This window comes from Megascapheus bottae, chromosome 1 (genome assembly GCF_031878675.1).
Source record: "Megascapheus bottae isolate mThoBot1 chromosome 1, mThoBot2.hap1, whole genome shotgun sequence".
NCBI lineage: Eukaryota > Metazoa > Chordata > Mammalia > Rodentia > Geomyidae > Megascapheus > Megascapheus bottae.
In genome coordinates, this window is record NC_143509.1 from 65300737 (window position 1) to 65321425 (window position 20689).

General features: G+C 36.4%; 1 protein-coding gene across 1 annotated transcript; it reads left to right on the forward strand.

Annotated features, from left to right (window-relative positions):
• Positions 1-30: 30 nt before the first annotated feature.
• On the forward strand, positions 31-20689 carry Atg3 (autophagy related 3). Its single transcript, XM_090346600.1, has 12 exons — positions 31-290; positions 1704-1745; positions 4000-4049; positions 7083-7153; positions 8369-8476; positions 10253-10302; positions 15246-15327; positions 15822-15856; positions 16093-16248; positions 16888-17015; positions 19561-19629; positions 20425-20689. The coding sequence occupies exons 1-12, from the start codon at positions 219-221 to the stop codon at positions 20504-20506; spliced, it is 945 nt and encodes a 314-aa protein (XP_090202726.1). The 5' UTR covers positions 31-218; the 3' UTR covers positions 20507-20689.

The following is a 20689-nucleotide window of genomic DNA, read 5'->3' on the forward strand; positions in this document are numbered from 1 at the left end:
CCGGAGCGCGCGCGCGCCCGCCCGCCCGCCCGCCGCCCCTCCCCCGGGCCGTGCCGTCCCGTCCCGCCCCGCCCCTCGGCGCCGCGTCCCACCCCTGCGCCTCCTGGAGCCCCTCGGCCCGTGCCGCTGCGCGTCGGCGTCATCGGAGACTGCCTGGTCCCGGTCCCTGGCTGCCATTCCTACCGCGCCGCGGGGCCGGCCGCCACTCCGGCCCCAGGATGCAGAATGTGATCAACACGGTGAAGGGAAAGGCGCTGGAAGTGGCTGAGTACCTGACCCCGGTGCTCAAGGTAAGCGGGGCGGTGCCCGACCCGCGGGGTGGGGGGCTGGGCGCCGATGAAGTGCAGCCCCCCGTCCTGCGCCTGCTCCAGACTGGGGAGGCGTGATGCTGTGCCTGGTCCCTCTCCAGGCCCCAGCATAAACTTTGAAGGGACTCTGGGCAGGCGTGTCGGGTCCCCACTCGTCTTCACTGCTCACCAGCTGGTCTGGGTACGTCGGGTAGAAAGATGATCAGCAGAGAGTGAAATCCTAACGTCGGGGGTCTTTTAAACTTCAAAACAATAAGGGCTTTTTTTTTTAAAGTGAAATCTGTATGGTAGATAAGTTACGTATGTCGTCTTCTATTTTGCAGAAAGTCAGAAAATATGAAGTAGGTTGGTGACTGAGGCCCTCAACTCCATAGGGTTTGATAGGAAAGTGAGTTTTAACCTTGAACTAAGATAAAGAGCGAAAACTTCCTTTTTCCAAGCTTGTAAAGATAGCTCTAACCGGTTCTTAATACACTGAGCTGGTGAGGAGCAGACTTTGGCTTCCTGAATACATAATTTAAAATACACACACACAAACAAAACAGTACAGTATTTTAAAAGCAAAACCCGTGATGCATCAGCAGGCACTGTAGTGAGTGCAGTTGTTGTTGTTGTTTTTTTTTTCCAAAGATTTTTTTTTTCCCCAAAGAGTTCAAGTTTTCTTTTTAGAACATATACGGTTTTATTGTTGGAATTTCATTTTGCTTTCAGAAAAGGGAACAGTAGTAACTAAGGAATGGCAAACTCTTTGCTCACTTTTGCTTTTGTTTTGGTTTTTTTTTCTTCACATTTTTATTAGAATGAGTTAGTTGTATAACGAGGGGTTGTTGGTATATGTAGTACTCTATATAACTTTATTGAATTTACCTTCTAAATGAGAATTTTGTCTTGCTTTGTTTATATTTGCTTACTGTGAAAGATTCACCCAGCTATTTAAAAATTGAAAATATTTTTAATATTTGAATCCAGTGCTTCTTTTGAATGTTATCTTACTCTTTAAAGTATTGTATCTTCCTAGGAGTATAACATCAATAATACACTTGTTATAAATTTTCAGTTTCAGGGAGAGAGCAAAAGGCTTCCCAAATTAAATATATAAATGGCTAAATAGTTGGTCAGACAACTTTTTATTTTTTTTATTGCTGGATCATGAGGATGGGACTTGAACTGGGCCTGGGCATTAACCCTGAGCTCTTTAGCTCAAGGCTACTACCCTACCCTTGAGCCAAGCCCTACTTCCCATTTTCTAGAGGTTAATTGGAGATAAGAGTCTCAGGTCCTTTTGTGCCCTGGCTGGCTTTAAACCTTGATCCTCAGACCTCAGTCAGCGTCCTGAGTAGCTAGAATTACAGGCATGTAACTTTTTCTTTAAGTTACTCTTTTTGTTTTCTTTAGGAATCAAGATTTAAAGAAACAGGTGTAATCACCCCTGAAGAGGTAAGTGTTGGAAAATATTCTGAAGTCTTATGTTTTACAATTTTACTAAACTGGATTGCTTTTCTACTTTGTAAGAAATAGGTTGGAGCCAGGAGTTTGGCCTAGTGTTACAGTGCTTGCCAGCATGCACAAAGTCCTGGGTTTGATTCCTTAGTACCACATACACAGAAAAAGCGGGTAGGGCTCTAGTCTTGAGAAAGCCCAAGGACAGTGCTCAGGCCCTGAGTTCAAGGCCCAGAACAGGCCAAAAAAAAAGATATGGTGATATTTCTGACTTGAGTAAAACCAGATTTTCGTGACTATATTAATGACTATATTTTCATGACTATATTAATAACAAATTGATACTTCCCATAGAAGACAAGATGTAACTTCCACCTCAAACCTGCCACCACCTCTCATATTTTTCTACAGTTCCTCCTGGTTTAGAAATGAAGATGGGAGCTAGGATAGTACCCTTGAGCTGAAATGCTCAGGGACAGCACCCAGGCCCAAAGTTCATTTTCCACAAAGAACCAAAAAAAAAAAAAAAAGAAGATGGGAGAAGGATGAAAAAGATTCCCCTAGGCACTTATACTTTATTCCTGTTTGTGTTCTACCAGCTCTGCAATGAACTCTCTAGTGTTTACTATGTATTGACTGACTACATCAAATGTAGAAATTTTCAAGTTATTCATTTGGAAACTTTTTTTTTTTTTTTTTTTGCCAGTCCTGGGCTTGAGCTCAGGGCCTGAGCACTGTCCTTAGACTTTCTCAAGGCTAGAGCTCTACCACTTGAGCCTCAGCACCACTTCCGGCTTTTTTCTATGTATGTGGTACCGAGGAATCGAACCCGGGTCTTCGTGCATGCTAGGCAAGCACTTTAACCACTAGGCCAAACTCCCGGCCCTCATTTGGAAACTTTTTTTTTCTAGTCCTTGAGCTCAGGGCTTGAGCACTGGCCTTGCACTTTCTCAAGGCTAAAGCTCTACCACTTGAGCCTCAACACCACTTCTGGCATTTTTCTATGTATGTGGTACCGAGGAATCAAACCTGGGTCTTTGTACATGCTAGGCAAGCATTCTAGCACTAGGTCAAACTCCCAGCCCCCATTTGGAAACTTTGATCCATGCTTACATATTAAAATTGTTTTAATATTCATCATGGATTTCTTTTTGCTATTCCGATTGCTTGGCACTAAATTCATTTTTATTGCTTATAATTCCTTTAAGAATATGATAAAGCTGGCAGTTGCTCATGGTGTAATCCTAGCTACTCAGGAGGCTGAGATCTGAGGAGCTAGGTTCAATGCCAGCCTGGGCACAAAAAGACCTGAGACTCTTCAGATAAGTTCTAGAAAACAGGAAGTGGGTTTTGGCTCAAGGTAGGGCGGTAGCCTTGAGCTGAAGAGTTCCGGGACAACGCCCAGGCCCAGGGTTAGGGTGGTAGCCTTGAGCAGAAGAGTTCAGAGTCAACACCTAGTTCAAGCCCCTTGACCCACAAAAAACAACAACAAAAACCCCAATATGATAAAGCCTTCAAAAATTTGGCTTTTTTTTTTTTTTAAAGAAAATGAAAGAAATAGCTGGGCTAATAGGTCAATAGTTGAAGGCTTGGCTAACATGCTCCAAACTCTTGATTGAATAAAAGTTAGAAAACGAAAATCAAGCCAGGTGCACAGTGGCTCACACCTGTAATCCTAGCTACTCAGGAGGCTGAGATCTGAGGATCACGGTTCAAAGCAGCCAGGGCACTAAAGTCCATGAGACTCATCTCCAGTTAACCACTAGAAAACTGGAATGGGGCTGTAGCTCATTTGGTAGGATGGTAGCCTTGAGTTGAAGAGCTCAGAGACTATGCCCAGGCCCAGAGTTCAAGCCCCATAACTGACCAAAAAAAAGAAAAAGGAAGAAATCATACATATATAGTCTCCATCGTTGATATGTACTTATTTTTTTTCAGAGATTTTTACTGAGATTTAAATTTCTCTATTTAACCATAGATTTTGATATTTTAGAAATTTTATTATATTTATTCTAATTCTATTCTGTTTTGGGTATCATTTATTTTAATAAAACAATAAAAAAACTATTCTTTTTTCTGAAATTAATTTGCATTTTTATGGATATTAGAAACAATTTAATAATGAATATAAATATTCAGGCTCAGTTTGGTGCTAGTTGCATTCTAATGAATGAGCAGCATTCAAGGTTACCCAGAGTGATAAGTGTCTCTGACTTTGTCCTTTATTATTCTCCTTGTTGATGCTGAACAGTTTGTGGCAGCTGGAGATCACTTGGTTCACCACTGTCCAACATGGCAATGGTAAGTCATTTTTAAAAATATGTATAGTTTCATTGTTCTTAAGGTATCCTACAAGAGGGTTACCCTTTCATAAGTGGTATAATGAGTACATTTCTCCCTTTGCGTTCCCCCCAGTTTCCCCTTCCCTCCCATTCTTGACCACAAGTTGCACAGTTCATTTTCCACATAATGTATACTGAATACCATGCTTGCTTGTTCACCCTGCCTCCCTCATCTCAGAGGAGTTAGGCCTTTGGGTATATTCCTTTAGTCTGACTGTGTATGAATACATAGCACCTTGTAGAAGTAATCATGTCCAGTTATATTTTAGATCTAGCTTCTGCGTGTAAGTGAAAATGCGTGCCTTTTGTCTCTGAGTTTGGCTTTCCTCACTTAACGTGATTTGTTCTAGGTCTATCCATTTCCCTGCAAATGACGTCATACTATTTCTAATGGCTGTGTGAAATTCTACTGTACATAAGAACTACATTTTTTGATCCGATCATTTATTGTAGGGCATCTGGGCTGTTCCCATAACTTGGCAATTGTGAATAGTACAGCAGTGAACATGGATGTACAAGTGTCTTTATCTTATCCTGCTTGTTATGTTCTAGGTAGAGGCCCAAGAGTGGAATGGCTAGGTTGTAGATAGATCTGTGTTCACTTTTTTGAGGAACCTTCTGTCTCCTATGCAGAGTGGTGGTACTAGTTTTACATTACCACCAACAGTGCACATCCCTGTGCACATTCCCCACATCCCTGCCAGCATTTGTTGTTTGAATTTTTTGTGTTGGCCAGTCTAACTAGGATGAAATGGAATCTCAAAGTTGTTTTGATTTGCATTGCCTATATGGCCATGTTGAGCATTTCCTCATGTGTCCATTTGCCATTGTTAATGGTAAGTAATCTTAATGACAGTTGAGAAACCAATGAAAGGTATGATTTTGTATTTTTTTCACTTTGCAAATAGATGAGTGCCTGAAACCAGAATGACAAGTTTAACCTTCTGTTATACTGGTTTGTTAAACATCCCTGTGATACTTAACATATAAGAAGAAAAGTAGATGTTGGATCTAGTTTGTTTTGTTTTGTTAGCACAAGGGATCAACATATTTGAGATAACAGGATATTTGTTTGTTTATTTTTGCCAATTCTGGGGCTTAAACTCAGGGCCTAAGCACTGTTCCTGGGCTTTCTCAAGGCTAATGCTCTATCACTTGAGCCACAGCACCATTTCCTGCTGAGTTTGTGTATGTGATAAGGAGGAATCCAATCACCAGCTTCTTACATGCTAGGCAAGCATGCTACCACTGGACCAATCTCCTGAGATAAGGCTATTTTTCTAGGTTTCCTCAGTAGCTTCTGGTTCTGAACTTGGGATTCTTTAAAAAAAAAATGATCAGAAGCTTATTAGTAAATTTGATCCTTTTTTTGCATTAAACATCAAATATTTCTTACTAGTACAGAAGCAGCAATTTTGTGTTTTTGTATTCTTCAAAATAATAAAATAATGACCATTTAATATAACATAATCAACTTCTCAGTAGTAACACAATACTTTAAAACAAACACAGTTTCATTGCTTTTAAATACCAATGGGAAAAATTCTAAGAAATTGATCCCAGTATTTTCAGGACAATTTTATGTAGGCTAGAATCATTACCTGTTTGCATGAACTACTTCAACTTGTTACATCTTTCTTCATAATACTTTTTTTTAATTTGTAATTGAAAGATTCATTTTAGTTTGTAAAATTAATAGCTCTTTGCGAATCCATTAGAAAATTGAGTTTAAGGGGCAAACTGCTACTTTAAATCTGGAGAGATGGGCAAATAAGGAGACAGCAGAGATCAGTACACCCTGGCTTTATCTGTGCTCAATTCTGTGGTTTAAACTTTGAAACTGAAGTCTGGAAAAGCAGCAGAAGTCAAGCTTATGCCCTTCAGCTTGTGAAAAACACCACATGGTACCTCAGTTCTGGACAAGTCTAGTACTTGTACAGATCACGGAAGTATCTTTGAACAAATTCTTGGTAGAGTAACTATCAGAAGTGTTTCAGCTGGTTATAACCCAAAGAATGTTCTGGAGTCATTTGGCTTGATTTTGGTTTTTCTTTCCTTCTGATTATGTGACTAAACAACTTTTAAACCTTAGGTTACTTACCTTTAGAATAGGAACATTAATGTTAGAGTAACCAGAATTGGTACCGGGGCATATTAGAGTTGTATCCTATACTTAATGTGTAGCCTATGAAACATCTTGTTGTAGTATTTTTTATTTATTTTATTTTTTATTTTTTGCCAGTCCTGGGGCTTGAACTCAGGGCCTGAGCTCTGTCCTTGGGCTTTCTCAAGGTTAGCCATCTACCACTTGAACTGCAGCACCACTTCTGGCTTTTTCTGTGTAGGTAGTACCGAGGAATCGAACCCAAGTCTTTGTGCAAGCTAGGCAAGCACTCTACCAATAGGCCAAACTCACAGCCCTACATCTTTGTGTTACTGTTTTCAGTATTATCATCTGGGATTCAAAGAATCTTTTGTCTCTTAGGTCCAATTTTAATACAGTGATAGGAAAAGGATCTTGCCAACCATCTACTCTTACATAATTTTTGGAAGCTTTATTTGAGTGTGTGCCACTCCAATAGTACTTTAGGATTAATATATATATATATATATATATATATATATATATTAGGATTAAAAATAATTATATTAGAATACATCTTACTAAGAAAACACATTTTTGTGTAAAGGCAAATAAAATACTTGACTAGTTTTACTCTACTGCCATTTTTATTTTTTATTTTACCATTTTTGTCTTAATATTTAATCTACATTCTCTATCTGCTCTTAGTATATATTACTTACATTATTGTTTGGCTTTTCCTTATTCTGACATGTCACTTAGTGGCATTCTTCACCAGCCAGTCCTAATAATAAGATATTCTCATGAGTGCAGATTTTGTAGTTTTGAGGCTTAAATGTAATGTTATCTGTTCCATATTTAGATTTTAAAGTATATTTTGTATCCTGATTCATTTTACTGTTTCTAAAGGGCCACTGGGGAAGAATTAAAAGTGAAAGCATACCTACCAACAGGGAAGCAGTTTTTGGTAACCAAAAATGGTAAGAATTTTGATGTTGCATGTATTTGTAGTCCTTGCAGTTATGTTGAAAACACCAACAAAAACAGTTATAGTTACTAATCCTAGTTTGTGCTAAAACTGCTTAAATTTTTTTGAAATTTGGAGTTTAAATTTAGATTTGGGTTTTTTATTATAGGAATGTTCCTTTTAGTTATTTTATAATAAAAGAAATCTGTCAAGGTATTCAGGAAGAGGGCTTAAGAGAAGTAAGAATTCCCCTAGTTAAAAATACTGTTATCCTTTGTGCACTAAAAGGTTGGCTTAGGCATGAAACATGTTTGGAAACAAATTGTGTCTTATATATGAAGTTAATTTTTAAAACCATCTTACAAGATTTATCCTTAAATATCACAGATCCATATATGAATTTTTGTTCTGATCTGCTCCATGTAGGCAAGGAAAAATGTGAAGAACAAGTTTTTTCTTTCTCATGTTATATTTAGTATTAGGATTGATAATTTTACTTTTTTTTTAATCAAGAGATTAATAAAAACTTGTTGGATTCTGTTATGTTTTTTCTTTGTACCACTTTAAACTTTTGGACTAACTTACTTGTTAGGCATTTGCTTTATGGAAAAATTTGCATCAGTATTGCATAAGAAATTAAAATTTATCAGTTCATGTGAATTTTAAACTGTGTTAGCCATTGCGAATAACTGGAACTTAAATGTGAATTTTGAAATTTGCAATTAAAATGACTTAAACCTTTTAATTCAGAGGTCATCTCCTCCACTACTGGGTATGACAGGTGGTACTTCCAAGTTCTGAGAGTACAGCTGGTAATAAAAACTGAAACTGAACAGTGTTATCTGGCTTTAGCCTGCTGTTCTTCATGGTCCACTACGATAAAGGAATGCAGACCTTTTCTTTTTATCTTCTGACAAAGCAAATTTAGGGGAAATATTAATGTGTTCAAAGCTGACTTTGAGGGGGTGGAGTGAGGGAAATGGGAACCAAGACATGAAAAAGGGTATCAATGTATGTGAAGTAATGCACCTTCTATCTGGTGAATATAATGTAACCCTTCTATTAATTACAATAAGAAATATATGGGAAAAAAAACTGACTTTGAGTATAGGTGAAACCATTCACTTCATATTGTGGTCAAAATATGATCTTTGGAATAAGCCTTATATTTGCTTATGAATTTGTAGTTATCAGGTTATGTACTAGTAACTATTTACCATTTTTATAGTGCCATGCTACAAACGATGCAAACAGATGGAGTATTCAGATGAATTGGAAGCTATTATTGAAGAAGATGATGGTGATGGGGGATGGGTAGATACATATCACAACACAGGTAAGAAGTACAGAATGAAAACTCTTGGTAAGCAAAAAGGATACTTATGTACAAATTCTGTTCCAGCGGACTAACATGAAAGTAGAACAATAAATTGAAGTTTAATAATTCAGGAAATAGCTTCAACATCTTATAATTTCAGCAATCATCCCCTCCCTCCCAACTCTTTTTTGACCTTTACAAAGATCTTTCAGCTTTAGTCTACTTTTTCCATGGATCGAAGAAATAGGCAGCACAGTATCAATAAACTTACTGTTGACAAATGGAGATAGCACCTTTTTTTGTCAACTTAGTGAGCTATTCTATTGTCTGGTTGTATTGGGTGTTATGATCACTGCTCCAGATTCTAAGAACATATTTACAGGGCTATATATTGAAAAGTTTCTAGAGACAGTGACACTTAAATAAAAGTTTGCCCTACTGACAATATCATTTTCACATGAAATATAAATGGTACTAATATTTCAGTCCGCTTAATGTAGGTAGTAAACTCTTAACTAATGTTTATGAGAGTACTTAAGCAGTGCTTCCAGTTGACTTAGGTCAGTCTCCCTTGCTTCAAATTTTTCTTTGTGTGTGTGTGTATGAGGGCACACTTGTGTGCCCCCTGTTTTAAGTCACAGTCTCCTAAAGAAACATAAGTTATACAAATATATGTAACATAAATATAGATAGGTAAATTTGAAAGAATCAACACACAGTTATACAGTTTGGCAAGTATACATTTTTTTTCTTTGGAGTCAGGTTTAATGGATTATTACTGTGTTGTATTTTGACAAGTAAGTTTTACATACAAGATTCAGTGAATCATTGTGTAGCACCAGTTTGATTTGCTAACATTTGGAGTTAACTGTTACAAAATCTACTTATGATCTAGCAGGTTTTGCAAAGCTTCCACACTAGACCTGTGAATTGTGACATTTTCCATTTGTGAAAGTGAGCTAGTCATTTGATTTAGTATATGTTGAAGTTTTAGAAGACTATCCAAATATGTTTGCTGCATGTGAGAAATGGAGAATATTTTGTATTTAGTTTTTTTCTCTTTTTCTCTAGTGATTTTAGGGTACAATTTCCCATTCTTGTTAAATTGTCTGAATAACAATACTGAGACTTTTAGGAATATGTAGCTAGAGATGTGCTCTACCTGTGTAGTACTTGGCAGATAAGTAAGTTTCTAAGGAATATTATTAGTGAGGTACAGTGGAGAGTAACTAAAAATCAGCTCACAGATTTAATCCCAGCATCAGAACTGAATATAAGAGTAGCTGCTTTGTGTTACTTCAGTGGTGACTTTTTATTTCTCCATGGAGAGAAACTACTCCTGCTATACCTATTTCACAGTACAGTGTTGATTTAAACAAGGTATAGAAATTATAAAGTAGTAAGTCCCAAGTGTAGTACAGTTACTACTGCTTGTGAATATCCTTGACTTTTGAAACGAGCAGAAATTTAACATAACAAAAACTTAGTGAAGAAAATGTTGATATGGTTAATTAAAGTCTTATGATCTTTTAATCTGTTCACTTTCTTAGGAGATGACGATAGAGATTCAAACAATGAGGATGAGGAGTGACTGAGGAAGATATAATTCATTGTGAAACATTTTTATTGCTAAAATGAAAATAATAATGATATTTGTAGTTTGAAGTACATTAAAGATTGTTAAGATTTGCTTTTTTATTTAGAGAGGTTGAGAATTTAGTTTATATTGCTTTATTAAAGTAAATGGAATGTTTACAACTTAAGTTTTATTATTTTCTTTTGAATTTTAAATAGGTATTTCAGGAATAACTGAAGCAGTTAAGGAGATTACACTGGAAAGCAAGGTACTGTTTAACTAGTTAATATTTTTAAAGTTCCTTGCCTACAGATAAATCTAAGATTACCTGTATCTCTTAGCGAAACTTTGGTTAGTGATTATCATACTCTTATACTCCAACTACTTGAATCTCCTTTCATTTTTCTAGGACTACACACTGAAACACCTCCTCTCATTGTTTGGAATTTTGCAATCTTACTGAGAAAATGATTTTGGGAATGGGGGTATTGCTTGGTTTAGAGTGCTTATGTCCCAAATGCATTGTGCATTATTAGGAAAAGATAAGAAACATCTGATATACACTACTAACTTAAGTACCCCTAATAGTAGATGATTGTATATGTAAAGTATTTGGGAAGATTATCTACTTTGCTAAACAGCAAATAGTCATACTAAATCAAGACAAATTTTGTAGATCATTACAAGCAACTTTAACACTTTTTTAAAAAATTTTAGGGTGTTTGCTTTTGTTTTAAAAAAACTATGTACATCATCTGAAGTTACAATTCTTTGAATAGCTGAAACCTAAATTAAGTCCTTAGAAGAAGAGTAAAACATATTTCAATGGAGTTTTTGCTTTCCTTTTTTTCTTTTCTGATTGTACTTGTTTTTATATTTTTATGTAGTTGAAATGCTACGAAAAAAATACTAAAAGAAAAAAAAATGCTTCATTCACCTTATTGGGGAGGGCGAGGAGCTGGGGTCGTGGGGCTTGAATTCTGGACCTAGGTTCTACCCTTAAGTTCTTCAGTTCAAAGCTAGCACTCTACCACTTTGAGCTACAGCACTATTTCCAGTTTTCTGGTCGTTAATTGGTGAAAGAATCTCATGGATTTTCCTGCCCAGCCTGGCTTTGAACCATAATCCTCAGTTCTCAGCCTCCTGTTAGGATTATAGGCATGAACTATCAGCACCTGGTTTCTTAATGCTTTTTTTTTTTCTCTCACCAATCTTGGGGCTTGAACTCCAGCCCTGAGCACTGTCCTTGATCTTTCTCAAGCCTGGAGCTCTACCACTTGAGCCATACTTTCTTCTGTATTTTTCTGTGTGTGTGGTATGGAGGAATTGAACCTGGGTCTTTGTACATGATAGGCAAGCCTTGTACCACTAGGCCAAACTCCCGGTCCTGTTATTTCTTAAATAGTTCTCTAAGAATATTTTGTCCATAGGAAACATTCTCCCCATAGTAACTACTAATGTAAGGAATTATTTGTATATTTTTGTCTTAATTTGTGATTTATAAATGGAGTTTAGAGAAAGTCTAAGAAAGTAAACTGAGTTTTACTTTTTTTCTTTTCAAGTCCTCCCCCCCCCTTTTTTTTTCTTTTTGCCAGTCCTGGGGCTTGAACTCAGGGCCTGAGCACTATCCTTGGTCTTTCTCAAGGCTAGCACTCTACCACTTGAGCCACAGCACAACTTTCAGCTTTTTTCTATGTATGTGGTACCAAGGAATAACCCAGGTCTTGATACATACTAGGCAGGCACTCTACCACTAGGCCAAACTCTTGGCCCCCTTTTCAAGTTTTTGAGATTGTCGTGAGCAGGCAAAGTAATTCACCAATAGGCAGGTAATATGATGAAACATAGTTTATTGATTTAACATAGCTTAGTAGAGCTGACACTATATTATAGTTATCTTCTAGTCCTGACTTGCCTAATTGTATCCTGTTTATGCAGCACACCTGCTGGACTTCACCTCTCTGAAATCTCTTAGTCCCAAAGTGGGACAGGGTGTGCTGGTCAGATGTTAGACACAGCTCCCAGTCCTGCTGTAGGGTGAGCTCTGGCCGCATGACAAGTCTCAGTCCTTGTTTCTCCGTCCTTATTGGTCCTCTCGGGCAAGGAGCAGCTTCTGCATGGGCAAAGATCCTCAAACCACAGTCTCAGTTAAGGCCATGTCTTGGTTCTTGCTTGGTCTGCATTGGTTATGCCCTAGGTCAGTGGTGCCCAGAGATGTGCTGGTTGTTTAGCTATTGCTCCATCTATGCTGCCTGGGTGTCTGGGCTCCTATGATTGTGTTGCTTTTAAAAACTTGTTTTGTTTCACTTTCTGATCTAAGTTCTATTCATTTCCCTTAAAATGGTGCAATTTTATTCTTTGTGGGGTGGGGGGTTCCCAGGGCTTGAACTTGGCCTGGGCGCTGTCCCTGAGCTCTTCAGTTCAAGGCTACTGCCCTACTCTGGAGCCAAGCCCCACTTCCTGTTTTCTAGAGGTTAATTGGGGATAAGAGTCTCTGGTCCTTTTGTGCCCTGGCTGGCTTTTTGAACCTTGATCCTCAGATTTCAGCCTCCTGAGTAGCTATGATTACAGACGTGAGCCACCAGGCCCAGCTACAATTTTATTCTTTTTGCTGAATAATATTCTGTTATGTATATATGCTGTAACAGGTTTTCATCTACTGATGAACATCTAATAGTCAAGTTATGTTAAGTCATAAGTTGGCTACTGTGAACGGTGCTATGATGAATGTATATAGATCTCTCTTATATGCTGACTTTTATTCCTTTGGATTTATGCTCAGGATGAGTTCTATGGCAGTTGTTTTATTTTTGAGGGCACCCTCATGCAAATTTCTTTTTTCTCTCCCCACTCCATTCTTGACATCGTTTATTTCTTTGATGATACCCATTCTGGCTTTATGAAATGGAACCTCTATGTGGTTTGATTTGTATTTTCCTTATAGCTAAGGATGTACATTTTAAAATGTGTTGATTGACCATTTGTACTTGCCCTTCTACTTTTGAGTTCTTAAGCATTCCAGATAAAATCTCTTTGTATGATGAATATGTGGCAAATTGATTCTTTGTACTGGTATTGTTTATTTCTTGTGCAAAAGCTTTTTAGTTTGATGCAATCGTATTAGTTAATTCTTGCTCTTATGTCCTTAGCAACTGGAGTCCAATTTAGAAAGTCTTCCTGTCTCTATAACTTGAAGTGTTTTTCTCTGCTGATTTTTCAGTTCTTACATTGAGGTCTTTCATTTACTTTGAATTGATTTCTATTCAACGTGAGAGATAAGGGTCTACTTTTAGTTTTCAACACCTAGTTATTCAATTTTCTCAGCACCATTGGTAGTATCCTCTATGTTTCTGGCACATTTGTTGAATATCAGATGTCTGTGCATGGACAGACATCTTGGATTTCTATTTCATTTGTCTTTATCTGTGCCTTTTCTGAAAATGTTTTTGTTACGGTGGCTTTGTAGTAGAATTTGAAGTCAGGTTCTCATATTTCTACCACTGCTGTTTTTGCTCAGAATTGTTTTGACTGGGATCTCTTGCTTCCATATGAATTTTTTTCTCATCTGTGAGGAACATCATTAAGATTTTGGTGAGGATTGTATTTAATCTATAGGTATTAAGCAATGTAGCTATTTCTGCAGTATTCTGCTGAAATGCAATATAGATGTCTTTCATCTTCATGTTTTAATTTTTTTCTTTCAAATTTTAGTTTTCACTGTAAAAAAGTCTTATATTTCCTTTATTAAGATTAGCTTTTACTTCTAATCAGTGAGGCTATTTTTATGATTTCATTGTTAATTGTGTATAGAAAGGTCACTATTGTTTTTTTTAAATCTTAGGTACTGGAAAGTTTATCAGATCTAAGAGTCTTCTAGTGGAGCCTTAATGTTATTGAGACATTGGTCTTTCAAGATTTCTGCTTTTTGGAGTGTTTTAGTGAATAAGGAGAAATCATGCAAATGATTTTGCTGTTTGAGGACTGTATTTACTCTAGCTACTATCTATTCTTCAAATTTAGAACAACAAATAGCAAAGTAGCGTGGATTATACCTTTGAATAAGTTTATAGTATTTCTTCCAAGCATTTTAAAGTACAATGATGGTAATTTTCATAGTTAGCATCCTAGCTAGAATGTATTTTTCATGTTACTTAATACTAGATTAGACTATTTTTCCATCTTAGTTCATAGAATACTTACTATCTGGGTCCAAGTAGTAATCTTGTTGATATTTTCTCTCTTCTATTGTATCATATGAATATTACTGGCACTAATAGTCCCTTGAGTAAAGAATTTGTTAGATTTTTACTTATGTAATGATCGATCAGTATTTTTGGGGGGTGGGGGTGATGTGTTACATTTTTTGTATAAAGATACATTTTGTTTCTAATGGGTAATAAACTATCATTAACAAAATAGGAAACTAAATGTTCAAATTATTCACTTAATCAACTTTAAGTTTTCAGAATATTGATTTTGTATAAATTAGGCCTGTCATGGTTGGCCAGTGTTTTCTCATAGTAGATATTAATACTGTTAATAACTAAAGTCTGATAAATTTTGATAAGGATGTTGTTAACATAATAGAAGGCAAGAGTGTTTGATTTACATTTTCTACAAAATGTATTGATTTATAAATATATATAATTTTAAGTTATAAATATATAAGCTAACATAACTTTGAACTGATTTTTCTAACTAATACATTGAGTACTTAAAACTACTATGTTGTCTGAGTTCAGTTGACAGTTCTTTTTTTTTTTGCCAGTCCTGGGCTTGGGCTCAGGGCTTGCACACTGTCCTTGGACTTTCTCAAGGCTAGTACTCTACCACTTGAGCCTCAGCACCACTTCCCACTTTTTGCTATGTATGTGGGGTACCGAGGAATCAAACCCGGGTCTTCGTGCATGCTAGGCAAGCACTCTACCACTAGGCCAGACTCCCAGCCCCTCAGTTGACAGTTCTTAAACGGTTAGCTTAGATGACTTTTATGTTTCCCTAATGCCTTTGATAGTGTTTTAGTCAGAGCACTCAAAAATGTTACTTTTAATGCTTGATTTATAAGTTTGCCATCCTCACTGGCATTAGAATTTCTTGAGTTAAGAACTGTCTTATCTTTTCACTGTGGTTAGTATTGTTTACATGTTTGTTTAGTGCTTCAACCGAACATAATGAACATACTTAGATGACTTTAAATATTTAATTTCAAAGGACAGCATAAAACTCCAAGACTGCTCAGCACTATGTGAAGAGGAAGAAGAGGAAGATGAAGGGGAAGCTGCAGACATGGAAGGTATTCTAGATTTACTTTAATCCCATGAGAATATTGATTTTGGTATGTTTGTTATTCATGTAGATTAGGGTAGAGTTAAGTTTTTAACATTTAATAAATAGCCTAGAGAATATTTCAAATTTCATCTGGGCAAAACTAATTCTGATCCCTTCGTTTTAACTTTTATTTCATTTAGGATGAGTTCAAGCTCAGGATCACCATACACACACACACACACACACACACACACACACACACACACACACACACACACACACACTCTCTCTCTCTCTCTCTCTCTCTCTCTCTCTCTCTCTCTCTCTCTCCTTCTCTCTCTCTCCCTCTCTCTCTCCCTCTCTCCCTCTCTCCCTCCCTCCCTCTCTCCCCCCTCTCTCTCACATTCACACTCTCCCCCCTCCCCTCTCCAGTTTTTGAATAATATACTGAAGTGATACACAATTTGGTTTAGGGACTTTCCTTGAGTTTTAATCATCTTTTATTTCTTTTTATAACAGAATATGAAGAAAGTGGATTGCTAGAAACAGATGAGGTTTGTAAATTTGAAGGTTTAATTTTAATGAGTAAACTTAGGAATTAGTATTCTTTCAATAACATGATCTTTCAAAGTAATTTCTATTTGGTTATAACACCTAAAGTTTAAACATTGAATTTAAAATTCATTGTTAAAAATAAAAAAAACATACAATGAGAAAAAATGTTTTCTATAATTTTACATTCATGCTTTTTTTAATGTATAATCATTTTTCTTCCATTATTATGTACCAGGCTACCCTAGACACAAGGAAAATAGTGGAAGCTTGTAAAATTAAAGCTGATGTTGGAGGTGAAGATGCAATCTTGCAAACAAGAACTTACGATCTATATATCACTTATGATAAATATTACCAGACACCACGACTATGGTTGTTTGGCTATGATGAGGTAAAAAATAATAAAAGATATCTTTCTGTCTAAACATTTTAAATTTAATTTAAAATTTTATTTCTTTTGTTAGGTCCATATAATCTTTCAAATATTAGAAGTAATTTTTTAATTTCACAATTACTTTGAGTAATTATGAATTATTCATGTTTCAATACTGAGAATTAAATATGAATGATCTCTTTCCATCATGTTCAAAATACGAGGGACATTAAATATAGGATGTGGTTTGGGATTTGTTGGCTATATCACATGTATTGTTCCTTAAGATTTTTTAATCTACTTAATTGAATTAGAGAATAATTATAATAATGATAATTTAACATGCCTATGCTTATAATTATAAATGGGAAACCAGAAAATAGGTTAATTCTTATGGTTTAATATGTTCAACTCCAACTTGCCTTTTTGAAGATCTTTTTAGATTAGAAGCTGGCTGATGCCCCATAGCCCAGGCCTTACGTCCTTCCACCCCACCACCATACTTTGATCTAAATAAATTGTAGAATTTCCCTCTTATAATAATGTGGTGATTCTGACATACTAGACTGCAAGTGACGTGAGCTAAGACAGTAAATAGAAACATTGAAATTTAAGCTAGAAATTATAAAATGATTTCAAAGCACTTTTATATTTCAGCAACGGCAGCCTTTAACAGTTGAGCACATGTATGAAGATATTAGTCAAGATCATGTGAAGAAAACAGTGACTATTGAAAATCACCCTCATCTCCCACCTCCTCCCATGTGTTCAGTTCACCCCTGCAGGTCTGTGTGCAGTGTGTGTGTGGGTGTTCTATGAATTTATTATTTGGGAGGGAGTCTTTAAACGTAGTATCCAAATGGGAAATTTTACTTTGTAATCAAAATAAAGTTCTGATATTTTTTAAAATATTCTTGCTCTTAGTTAAGAAAATCTGACTTTTAAGTTTAAGCCATTAAGAATATTTCTATCTATTCTCTGTGGTTATAAATCTTTAATTTTACTCCTCCCTCATTGTAGTTCCCAAAATAATTTGGAAGATCCTGTATAGGACTCATAATTTATTATTTATATATAATTAGCGCTATAATGAAATGCGTTTTTGTGTGAGATGTACTATGCAGTCCTTTATTTAGGTCTTCCGGCTTACCAAACTTAGTGGTTTTGTGTGTTTGTTTTTTATGTTAGTGCTGAGAATTGAACCCAGGGCCTCACTCATGTTAGGCAACAAGATCTGCACAACTTCTGTCAAACCCCAACTCTTTTGTTTGTATTTTGTTTTGGAGTTACTATCTCACTAAATTTGCCTGGCTTGCTCTAAAATCAAGATCCTCTTTCCTCTTGGGATTACAAGTTTGTGACCATATTCAGTTCTATATTATTTGGAATTTTCCTTGTATCACTATATTCTCACAGAGCCAACCAGAGAAAGCAAAGCTGTATGCTTGATTTGTTCAGAATTTTTCTTTTAAAAAAAAAGTTACATTCTAATTTTTTGTGTTATTTATTTCCAACAATTTGAACATGTATTTTTATGAAAGTGCTATCTCCTCCTCCTACCCCTTGCTATTTTAGGTTTTTGTTTTGTTTTGTTTTGCTTTTGCCAGTCCTGGGCTTGAGCTCAGGGCCTGAGCACTGTCCTTGGACTTTCTGAAGGCTAGAGCTCTACCCCTTGAGCCTCAGCACCACTTCCAGCTTTTATCTATGTATGTGGTTCCGAGGAATCGAACCCCCATCTTTGTGCATGGTAGGCAAGCGCTCTGGTATTACTAGGCCAAACTCCTAGCCCTGTTTTGTTGTTTTTAAATAGCAAATTACTTTGCCACCATGGTAATACACATTTGTAATCTCAGCACTAGAGAGTTTGAGGCAAGTTGTAGATGACCAGGACTATATACTGAGGTTTTCAAAGATAAAACTGAAAAGTGAACAAATAAAGGTTTTTTTTAGCATTATCCTCTCATTTTCTGCATCGTCTATTTGCAAACTTTATTCCATAGGAAATCTACTTTTCTAGTTTATTTCTTTCAAGAACTTTAATATTCCTAATTTGAAACATAATTAGGAGTCATTAGTGGGGCTTTGTTGTTGTGTTTTTTTACTTCTGCTTCTCTCATTCATGCCTCTACTTTGACAGTTCAGGATATGTGGCTCAGTTACTCTGTCTCCTGTTTCTGCACAGTCAAGGACCAATCTGTGGGCTGATACAGTACTGTTGTCTTCTGAGTGATTGCTTCTTTTATGAAGTATTGCTAATAAAATTAACTGGCATTATTTAAACCAAAGGATACATATGAAGACCTTATTTTGTATGTTGTATATTACTGTTTTCTTAGTTTGTAGTCTCATTTACTTGGCTGTTACTCTCTGCAAAGGAGAGACTATTGGTTGTTGGGTAGGACAAAAACCTTTTACAAGCCAAAAAATGATATGTAAATACATAGTACCCAGTAAGACCAAATAAAAGTGTGTGTGTGTGTTGATAGTGGGGTTTGAACTCGGGGTGTGGGTCACTATCCTATATTTTTTGGCTTCAGTCCAGTGATCTGCCATTAGGACACAGCTCCACTTCTGACTTTTTTTGCTAGTTAATTGGTAATATGAGTCCCATGGACTTTTCTGCCAGGACTTGCTCAAACTGGGATCTCATCTCAGCCTCCGGAGTACTTAGAATTACAAGTATGAGCCACTAGTGCCTGGCCAAGCTAAACTTCTAGACTGATAAATACATACCTCCTGTCCGGGAGTTTGGCCTAGTGGTAGAGTGCTTGCCTAGCACACACAAAGACCTAGGTTCGATTCCTCAGTACCATATACATAGAAAAAAGCCAGAAGTGGTGCTGAGGCTCAAGTGGTAAAGCTCTGGCCTTGAAAAAGTCCAACGACAGTGCTCAGGCTCAGGACTGCAAAAAAAAGGGGGGGTGGGGGGGCTGGGGGGGCTGGGAGTTTAGCCTAGTGGTAGAGTGCTTGCCCAGCACGCATGAAGACCCGTGTTCGATTCCTTGGTACCACATACATAGAAAAAAGCTGGAAGTGGTGCTGTGGCTCAGGGGGCAGAGCTCTAACCTTGAGAAAGCCCAAGGACAGTGTTCAGGCCCTGAGTTCATACACCAGGACTGGCCCCCCCTAAAAAAAGGATAACTATACTATACCTCCTGCTCCATTAAAACTGTCTGTATGGCTTAACACTCTAACAGAAGAGTCTTATAACAATTAAATACTGAAAATTAATTTACTGACCATAAAGTAGATTTCCTCATAAATGAAAATGTTCTTTTTTCTATTTTACTTGACTGGGCTAGGCTGATAATATATCTTTCTTGCTTTTAGGCATGCTGAAGTGATGAAGAAAATCATTGAGACTGTTGCAGAAGGAGGGGGAGAGCTTGGTGTTCATATGTATCCTTAGTTGTGGGTATAATTGGTAGAAAATGACTTCTGTGAATTTTGTGTTTGTTTTAGAAATTTAGTACAATCTTCAAGACAAAATACTTGTGATTTTTTTTAAGCCCCTAGTAAAGTTATATTGCACAAGGCCAGCCAAGTTCAGTTGGGTACTAGTTATCCTTGTTAAAGTGGTAATATAATGATTTAGAATGACTAGAGTATCTTCTTAAAAAATATACTTTCCATGTAACTTCTTACCAAAAATGTGGTTTCCTGTGAGATAAAAGTAAGGTTATGTCAATCTGAGATACCTCTGAAGCGAAGAATTCTGAGGTTAATTAAAATATGAAGTACAAGAAGTGCTTTCTAACAGATTCTATGGCACGTGCATGTATAACCTAGATGCAGTTAATTGTGTGGAGTTTTCATTTTTTTTCCTGTTTGTGCTAATGCTTGCATACTTTTAACCTGTTTTAACTTAAATTCATACAAGTTATAGCAAACTTAAGTGCAGGAAAGGGACAAAGAAAATGAGTAAATTTTATATTCGTTTAAACTTGGATAACTGTCTATCAAAGTAATTGGGTCTATTTGAGGTTTTCATTAAGAAGTATTAAGGTCAAATACTGGGTTAGTTGGGTAAGCAGTCTTTAAGGCATAAAGAACTTTAGATACAAATTTGCATGACAATTTCTTTAATGGACTAAAATTTTTGTCATGTTTTTTCTGATATTTTTAATATGGATAAGTGTAATATGGGTTTAATGTAAACTGTGTACATTGTTTTCCTTAGCTAAATGCCTTCAGGTATCTTCTAATTTTTTTGAAATTTGTACAAGCTGTCATTCCAACAATAGAATATGACTACACAAGACATTTCACGATGTAATGAAGAAAGCATAGTCTATCATGATTACTGGTTCTGATTTTTAAAGAATTAACCCACAGATGTGACCATTGACCATACTTATCAGTATCTACAATTTCTTTAGTAAAGGGACTTATATGTTTATGCATTAAATAAAAGTTGTACCAGCCTTATTTGTTTAATAAAAATGAGTGTGAAGACAGA

Bases quoted from the DNA above. Each gene is read 5' to 3' on its own strand.
- Atg3 (XM_090346600.1), top strand. From the start codon at position 219: ATGCAGAATGTGATCAACACGGTGAAGGGAAAGGCGCTGGAAGTGGCT. The intron at 8,477-10,252 runs GTAAGAAGTACA...AATTTTAAATAG, and splicing joins AGATACATATCACAACACAG to GTATTTCAGGAATAACTGAA. The intron at 15,857-16,092 runs GTTTGTAAATTT...ATTATGTACCAG, and splicing joins GATTGCTAGAAACAGATGAG to GCTACCCTAGACACAAGGAA.